General features: G+C 39.7%; 1 protein-coding gene across 1 annotated transcript; it reads left to right on the forward strand.

Moving 5' to 3' along the window:
* Nucleotides 1–4,873: 4,873 nt before the first annotated feature.
* LOC118240593 lies at nt 4,874–9,449 on the forward strand. Its single transcript, XM_035521505.1, has 9 exons — nt 4,874–4,999; nt 5,827–6,102; nt 6,995–7,099; nt 7,223–7,297; nt 7,485–7,535; nt 7,670–7,744; nt 7,946–8,003; nt 8,240–8,284; nt 8,811–9,449. Exons 2-9 carry the CDS (start codon nt 5,904–5,906, stop codon nt 8,992–8,994), a joined length of 792 nt encoding a protein of 263 aa, XP_035377398.1. The 5' UTR covers nt 4,874–4,999; nt 5,827–5,903; the 3' UTR covers nt 8,995–9,449.
* The last annotated feature ends 415 nt before the right edge of the window (nt 9,450–9,864 follow it).

A 9,864-nucleotide genomic window follows, 5' to 3' on the forward strand; every position in this document is an offset into this window, starting at 1 on the left:
CAGAGAGAGCCCAGGCAGTACTGAGTGTGTCTCCACAGAGCTGGCTGACTGAAGGAGACTCAGTGAGTCTAAGCTGTGAGGTCAGAGACTCCTCTACAGGCTGGACATTCAGCTGGTACAGAGCTGTTCCCTACAGAGAATGTGTAACTCCAGTAACAGACATTCATGACTCTGTGAGGTATTGTGTTGAAATCCTCTCAGACAGCATCAGAGGAGCTGGAGGCTCCTACACTCTCAGTCCTGCTGCTCTACATCACACAGGAGTTTATGTGTGCAGAGCAGAGAGAGGAGAACCAGCCTATCAGACACAGTACAGCAACACACAGCCACTATGGATCACTGGTGAGGACAAACAACAGCAGTGTGTGTGTGTGTGTGTATGTGTGTGTGTGTGTGTGTGTGTGTGTGTATGTGTGTGTGTGTGGATGAAACATTAGACATTCAGTGTCATAGTGTCATTCCTAAGTCCGCAGTCAGCTAGTCTTAAAGTTAAACATTCAAATATAAAATAAAGATGTTAGAGAATGTCTAACAATCACACAAAGAAACACATTTTTATACATTGGTCAGAAGTAATTATGTATTCACCCCACCTTCTTTTACATACTAGCGTTGCATTCACCTTCATTACATCCAAACCAAACATTTGTCAACATATGGTCGTTCCTAGAGCTTCCTAAGTTCAAGACTGTTTACTCAATACACACTAAATAGAAATAAAGATGCAGACTCTGGAATTAATTGAAGAGAAGCGCTGGTCCCGTCTTTATTCTGAGCTCAATGTTATAAACGAGGCATTATCTGGAGAATGTCTAACAGTCTCAGGTGGGCTCACCTTTAGACCTTTTCTTCAAGGACCCTTACATCACCATTTTTATTTTTTCATAATACTTGTCCAGGTTCCACTATTGTTCTCCACACCAAACATTATTCAATGTATGCAAATTGATATTCAGTACTTACACCAACCCGTTCTTGCTACCATTACGTTCATCCTGAACTATTTATATGTTTTTTTAAAGGCGATCGTATTCTATATCACCGGATGCCCATATTGGTTCTTCCAGTGATGTCCATATTGTTTCTTCCGGTGCTTGGCCGGGCTGTCCCGTCCTTGAAGCAAGGCTCCCCCTCGACTGAGGCCCCTAGAGGCCTGTCAGAGGCCTCCTGAGGATTTACACTGAAGCCTACAGAGGTCTTTCCAGCATGAAACCAGTTTATTCTGGACCTTCCCTATTTTTCTGCTTACAATATCATTTTATTACCTTGTTATGACCCCATCAGGCTGTGAGGCTGTAACAAGGAAAAAGAAGTGCAAATGTCTAACGTAACAGAAGTTGTGGAAAAAAATGAACAGCAACAAAACAAACAGAAGCACAAATGGAAGGTTTTTTAGTGTATTGTACAGAGGTTGTGATTTACAAATAATCTTACTGGTGCAATTCCTTCAGGAGTGACCCTGGCCAAAATAATAACCAAAAACCACACTAAGGAAATAAAACTATACCCTAACTAATCCTAATAACACAAGAAACATACAACAAACCTTTCTAACTTCCTGACACAAACAGACAAAACCCACACCCAACAAAAACTGCAGTCACTCCTTACCACCAGTGTCCAACACCAATGTACCAAACAAACAATATTTACACAATCTATATATATGTATGTATACAAAGCTACCGAAGCAGGAGGGGCGAAGCCAAAGATGAAGTTCAAAAATGTGGAAAAACAAGGTGATACACAACACGTCATACAAATGTTCAATCACAGCCAAACAAACTCCAAGCTAACACACAGTCTCCTTACTCGCTGTCTTCCTCTTCCTCTCTCGTGGGAGGGCCTTTTAAATAGCCGACACAGTTGGCTAGAAAACCCGGCAAGCAACGTGGCGGAGTCTCAAACAGGGTGGAAATCCTGGCAGTGAATCTGGAACACACACACACACACACACACACACACACACACACACACACACACACACACACACACACACACACACACACACATACACATCTTTCTGTAACAACCTCAATTTGCAAACTGATATTCAACACCCACACCAGGTGGAAGCTGTTACCGCTACATTCCAAGAGAAGGCTTCTCTTGACCTTGTCCTAAAGAAGATGTTTTTCTCTACAGTCCTGAGTCTGGTGGAGAGGTCGTATATCTTACCTTGAGTTCCACCAAAACCTACCCATGATCCTTTACTGAAGCCTGCAGAGGCCTCTACTAGGGCTCTGGCCTGTACTCCCTGATGGTTAATGTTATCATGTCTAATGCAATGTTGAGTCTCTTTTCCCTGTAAACACTCTTTTTATTACCTTCCCACTGATCACGTGGTATGGCCCGTCGCATGCAGTGGGAGTTTCTCGTCGACTATTTGTGACTCGTCCTATTTGTAACCACGGCCAGCTGTCAGCACACACCTGCATCTGGTTTAGTCTTGTTATGTTTGTAGTATTTAAACCCTTGTTGGTGTGTGCGTTGTTGTCAGTCTTTGCTCATGTTCACATTCATGTTTATGGTCACAATGTTCATGGTGTCCGTGTTAGCTGTAGCTGTATTCATGCTCACTGTTTATGTTATACGTGAGTGCCATTGTCTTGATGGCGTGTTAATAAACGTGTGTCACGTTTATCATGATCTTAGATAGATGTCACTACCTAGATATTATTAAACAGATTTTATTAAAATTATTTTCTATCATCAGACCAATCAACACAATGGTTGTAATCTTTCCATGTTAAATGTGTTAACTACACTCCTGCTATGATAAGACAATAATAATAACATGTGATGTATAATTTCTGTTCCTAAGGTCTGTCTCCTCCAGACTCTCTGATCATCAGTCCCAGCAGAACTCAACACTTTAGTGCTGACTCTCTCTCACTGAGCTGTGAGGGACAGAGTGACTCTACTGGATGGAGAGTGAGAGGATACACACACAGTGGGAGTGTGTCAGATTGTTCATCACTCTGGGGATCAGTTACAGGATCTACATGCACCATCAGATACCTCTACACATCTTACACTGGAGTGTACTGGTGTCAGTCTGAATCTGGAGGGAGCAGCAATCCTGTTAACATCACAGTGCACAGTGAGTCTACATGTATGCACTCGCTAGTTAAGGAGAAAAGGAAATGTTTGATAACAGGATATTATAGTTCACAATATATAGAACTAAGAAAACTAGAGTTAATAAAAAGCTGTTAATTTAACATATTCTGGGTGAACTGTGTGTTGTGACATTCTACTTTCTACTTTATTGTGTTAATGGTCTGTGTCCCTGTTATTTAATATTCAGTATTCATGCTGGAATCCTTCTCTCTGTAAAAGATGAGTAAAGTGTTTTCTCTGTTCTAGATGGTGATGTGATTCTGGAGAGTTCTGTCCATCCTGTGACTGAGGGAGATCCTCTGACTCTACACTGTTTACTTCACCCCACTATCACATCACACCTCAGAGCTGGTTTATATAAAGATGGATCACTCATCCAGACCCAGAGTGCAGGAGAAATGACCATCCGTACTGTCTCAAAGTCAGATGACGGTGTCTACTACTGTAAACACCCAGAGAGAGGAGAGTCACCACACAGCTGGGTCTCAGTCAGAGGTCAGAATTTAAAGATTTCACATCTTTATTATTACACTAATTTAACCAGAGCCTCAAATTTAACCAGAGCTTCAAATGTATGTTAGCAAGAAAATCATTTTATAATTCTGAATCTTGGAGCAGTAATTCTGTCAACATCACAGTGCAGGGTGAGACTCCATGTAGTGAACTTATGCTTGTACTGGGTTTACTGTGAACACCATGAACACCATGCCCTGTCCCTGACTGAACTCTCTTCAGTTTATATATTTGTATTTACATATGCATTTGAGTATTTGAGACTATGGATATACAATACTTACATTTAGTCATTCTAGCCACGTAAGGTAACTGTTACCCATCATTTTCTAAGAGACAGAATAGATGTTTTCTACATATTCTATCCACAGCAGAAATAGGAAATCAAATTACAGTAACCCAAGTACTCAAGGAAACACCCCCATCTTGTGGTGTGAATCAGTATTTACATAAATGTAACATAAAGCGCTCACATGGAATCCAGTTACATTAATTAAGGCTTAAATTTACCTGTAATGCACTAATTTATTATAGAAAAAATAAAATGCTATTACATTGCTGGATATATTGTAGATAACTGGTTCCAGTGGCATTGTATCTGTTTGTAAACTAGGGGCCATTTTAATTCTAGGACTGGCTGGGAGCGTTTTAGACAATAAAAACATTTGTGTTCATTTCTGTTGACTTTAAGAACCACCTGTAATGTCACCACATTACTCCTACTGTACTATCACCACATTACTCCTACTGTACCATCACCACATTACTCCTACTGTACCATCACAACATTCTACAAGTGTCACATTACTGGACAAAGTGTCCAAGATGGTACTGGATGGAATAATTAAGTGACTCACAGTCATGTGTTCACATTTTACCCTCCAATCACAATCAGATCCCACATAATATCCAGATAATCTCCACAAAACACAGTGATTAACAGATTAGAATGCAGCATCGTGGGTCTAACCTGTTTGTTATAATATATGTAAATACAGAGTGACTCCAGGAAGACACTGGGGGTCAGTCAGCTGTAACATGCAGTGTTCTTCATCTCTTTCCACAGATTTACCCACAAATACACTGACTGTGGAGCCTCAGAGTCCTGTGTTCACTGGAGAGTCAGTCACTCTGAAGTGTGAGGTTCAGGGTTATGATGGGTGGACATATCAGTGGTATAAGAAGAAAGCTCAGAGTCAGTGGACTACAGTGTCTCAGTCTGTGTTTTACACTGTAAACAGAGACACTCTCACCATCAGTGGAGATGCTGTAGTTAATGGGGATCAGTACCAGTGTAGAGGAGAGAGACATGACAGACCAATAACATCACAGTATGGTAACATTGTTACCCTCACTGTACATGGTAAGATTACTGTCATTTCAGGAATTTAATGTCTATTTCAATAACTTAAATTATTGTTTGTTAAATAATTTACACTATTTGTATTCAGCAGCATAATACATACTCCATGTATTGTGTTTATTTGGCAAAACGGAAATTTTAGATGTACCGTAATTACAGTTACACTACATTGTATTAGATATATATTGTAATTACAGTTACACTGCATGGTAGTAGACCTGTACTGTAATTACAGTTACACTACATGGTACTGGAACTGAAATACAAACTTACTTTGTACTTACTAAGTACTGTGTGATTTCTACAATGGAGCCTGAGTTGGTTCAGACTGTGCAATCGAATTGGACACAAATATTGAGCAGAGAAACCCTCAGACTCACATTTGAATGAGCAGGACTGTAATCCTGACCCCAACCCCTTCTCAAAGTCCAGTTCAAATCCAGTTACAGAATGTTAACAGCATGTGTATAACAGCTTGTTGAGTATGCTAAGATGGTATGTATTATACCTGTTACATGTTCAGTGACTTCTGAGGTTAACATGTACAGATATGAACTTGGACACCCAAATAAAATGAAAAACAACTGAATTAATCAGATTATAAACAAATCTGATATAAACAGTTAATTAAAAGTCTGTTGATTAATCTACTGCTTCACTACTGCTACACCATGTTACTGAGAGTCTATTGGTTTTTTTTTTAAATATTTAAAATACTAAAATGCTTCATCTATTTTTAATCTGAGAATGTTAGTCATTTAGTCACGATATCTCTATGCGCTCTGCCCTTACATGTCCTGAACTGTGTGTTTCATCTCCATCCGCAGTTAAACCTACACCTGAACTCACATCAAGCCTTACAGGAGCTGCACTGGTGGGAAACCCAGTGACTCTGCACTGTAAGATGGACCAGCCTGCTGGATGGAGCTTTTACTGGTCCAGACACACACAGAACCCTGAGAATGAGACCAACACTGCAGCAAACTCCTACAACATCAGCTCAGTGGCGCCCTCTGATGGAGGCCAGTACTGGTGCAGAGCTGGCAGAGGAAACCCAGTCTACTACACAAACTACAGTGATGCACTGTGGGTAAACGTTACTGGTGAGGAACAGTTTACAGTGTATAACTACCGTAGAAATTAAATTTATCAGTTAGATATTCAACAATATCAGTTCTTGTCAACCCTCAGTAAAAGTTGGCACAATATTAGATTACAAGTGTCACTACTTGTACTGTGGAGTCTTGGACATGTGCACAGATTGGCCACCAGAGGGCAGCAGTCAATAATATTTTATTAGAAATATGACAATGCAAATCAGAAAATGTTTGATGTCCTGAATAACAGGAAGCTGTCATATCTGCTACAGGACATGCTTTATGTGTTCCTGAATTTATGTATTTATTCAGCATTAAAACATACTGGACCACACAGCAGTGACTTGTTTGAAAGATTTAGATTTAGTTCTGTATACTAGTGAGTTTAAAGTGTATAATTATAGAAAACATTGTGTTAGTTATCTGTGTGATAGATTTAGGTCTGTACAGTAACTCTGACTGTACATGTTAAGATCACAGTCATTTCATGAATTTAACATCTATTTTACTCATTTAAACTCTTTATAGAAATGAGCAGAACACACGCAGTCCACATGTATTGTGTTTACTTATTAAGGGTAAAAAATATACTGTAAATGTACCTTCATTCCAGTAATACTGCATGGTATTATAGCAATGAAATGCAAACTTACTACATTTCTTGTTAATATCATTACCAACTTATAATGGATCTTAAAAAATAATACACAAGACTGTTGTTTTGGCACCCCTGATTTAAAAGCATTTGTTTGCACCCTGCACTACAAGACCTGATCTCACTAATAGCGCCCCCTACTGTGTTGAAGAAGAGAGTACACAGTGACCTCACATAGTCTGGAGCAGAGACGTGTGACAAATCATTTTGATTCATGTGATGTTTTTGTTCCTATGAGTTCAGCTGGTGATTCCTCTTCTCTTGGCCTGGGTGGTTTGGCTGTGGGACTGAGTTTGGTCGTGTTCTTCATCTTACTGACCCTGCTGTGGTGCTACAAAACCAAAAAAGGTCTGAGATCAGCTGCAGCTCATTTATGAATAGTTTAAATATTATATGTTTGTATGATACACATCATGAAACCTTTTACAGTATTAAACACTTTTCTTTTATTTCCATGTTGCCTTGGAGCAGAATCTCCGTGTCGCTGTATTGGGAGTCAGTCAGACATTAATCAGACATCAGATCAGACCCAGAGAGAGTCAGGAGGTAAGTGGTGTCAGTCACACCACTGCACACTGCTCAGACCATGAGACAACAGCAACTTTCCTTATTAACAATTAACTTAAAGCTTTATCTTCTCTAAGACAATTTAAATAATCCTTCATCACTTGTGATTCATTCTCTACTGTGTCAGGTCATCTTTCAGTTTAGCTTTATTTTCCTTTAACCCCAGAAGCTGCCCACATATATGACACAGCTGAGCCAGCAGACAGGAGCAGCACAGGTAATGATTTTATTTCCCACTGAGTGTAGCAGTGAAAGACTTGCACAGAGTGCAGCTATACAGTAAAGAGCAGCAACCTCTTGTAGTAATAAACACACTGCACTCTGTGATAAACACACTGCACTCTATGTCAGATGAACCTGCAGACGACCTCAGTGATGTCACTTATGCTCAGGTCATGAAATATAACAAGAAAAGCAGGAATAAAGGTACATCCACATCTCCCTCACACTGGGATTTAATTCACACATGAGACAAAGGAAACACATGCTGGTCTCCAAAAGCAGCAGCAGTGCATTGTGGGAATGAAGCGTGTATGATGAGATGTTATTGGCTGGTGGGTTAGAATGCTAAAGGTCAGCAAGAGGTCACAACTGTGTTTGCTTTGGTTTTGTTCTCTGTTACTGCAGACACTGGTGCTGGACCCAGTGAAGTCATTTATGCTGAGATCAAACTGAAACCAAAACAGTAAGCAAAGAAAAAAGAAGGTACATGAAAAGGAGAAACTTTAGTCACCTACAGCAGTGACACACCAAGATACAGCTGACCTGAAGAACTCTTAAGATTCTACGTTTTGATTCACTGCTTAGTAACATTGTGTGTTTAGTTACCGACTGTAGGTTATTCAGTTAATGTTGTGTTCATTCATTTGGAGGGTTGGAGTTCTTCCTGTGGTCTAATTCAGTCTCTTCTGTCCCTACTAGAGAAGAGCAGTGTGTACTCAGAGCTGAGGCAGGACACACAGAAAGGTCAGAGCTCCAAGATCTATGGTATGATTTCAGAGGTACCAGGCTGTACCGAGCCAATACTGGACGCAAAGACCTAAAGGAACACTATAACTGGTCATAAGAAGACCTTAAACCAGTCCTTCAAAACCAGCTAACAGTGAAGGAAACAGAGCTGAAGCCAGTCAGCAGATATCACGCTATAGAGTGCTCACTGATCTCCACTCCATTCATTACTGTCAGTAGCAGCTGCTGTGGTTGGAGGATTTTTAATAAACACGACTCAGTGAAAAAGGAGCCAGTGTTCATTTTAAACCTTGTTTCAAGTGAAACTGACTAACAATGCAAAGTGACTTCTGCTCAGGTTTATAATAATTAAACAATCCTGAAACATGTAAGAGCCCTTCACTGTTTATGTGCATAGGACTGAACCTACCAACTTTGTTAAATATAGGACAGTTAGTGTGGAGCTGAACTGACAGTGATTCTATGTACATTAAACAAATAATGACTGATCCTAATGAATGTTTTCTGAATCATCTTTGTCAAGGTTGTTGAGGAACAGCACAGACTGCTGGGAAACAGAGTTCATCCTCCTGTGTTACTCACTCAAGCTGCTACAAGACCAGGAGTTTAAACCCTCTTATCCAAGTGTTCATTCATTTATTTGGTTTAAACACATTTTAAATGATCATGTCAGATACTCATGTCTACAACAGGAAGGTGTTTTATAACAGATGGAGATGTAACAGGTTGGAGGTAAAATCTCTTACAGTGAAATAATAGTTTCACCATAATGAACATACTAGTCTTAGTGTAGAAATGCTTGATAACATTTTAATTGTTCTATTTCTTTGTTTTATCATGTGAATCTAAATATGAAGTGTACTGGTTGTAGCATAAACATACCAGGAGAATCAGATTCAGTGGTGTTGGAGTTCCTTCTCTGTAGAGGAGATGAGTGTATGAGTTCTGTGGGGCTTCATAGCCAACAGACTTTCTGTCTTTTCAGCAGTTCTGAAGCTTGTGATTGAGTGACTGTTTATCTTTGTGTGTTTGTTACTAGAGTCACTCAGAGAGACACATTATACTCCACTTTTTAACCTTTGAGCCAAGATTTTTTATTTTTTTTGCAGTGTTATGTAACTGCACTTTGTAAATAAAAGACTTGGAGATTCCTGGTGATCTTCTGTAGTGAGCCTCACTAGGGTGAAGGAATCAATATGTATTTTTTTATTTTGTGATTATTTGTGATTAAATTTTCTATTATGTTTATATTTCTGTACTTTTCTAAATGTCTCTGTAACTTCTCTGTGCTGTGGTGTCTGTATGTGAGGTATCAAGGTCAGGAGGTGATGACTCTCAGGAGGTGATGACTCTCAGGCCTCATCTACACCTCTCTCTCTCTCTCTCTCTCTCTCTATCTCTCATCCTCCTCTCTCTCTCTCTCTCTCTCTCTCTCTCTAGTATCAGTATCACAGAACTGGACTGTCTCACCATTACTAATGACACCAGATCCACCCCTTTTACTTTATTATAGTGTCAGAATATAGTGTATATACACTATTACTTTATTATAGTGTCAGTATGACCGAACTGGACTG

Source organism: Electrophorus electricus, chromosome 22 (genome assembly GCF_013358815.1).
Source record: "Electrophorus electricus isolate fEleEle1 chromosome 22, fEleEle1.pri, whole genome shotgun sequence".
NCBI classification, from domain to species: domain Eukaryota; kingdom Metazoa; phylum Chordata; class Actinopteri; order Gymnotiformes; family Gymnotidae; genus Electrophorus; species Electrophorus electricus.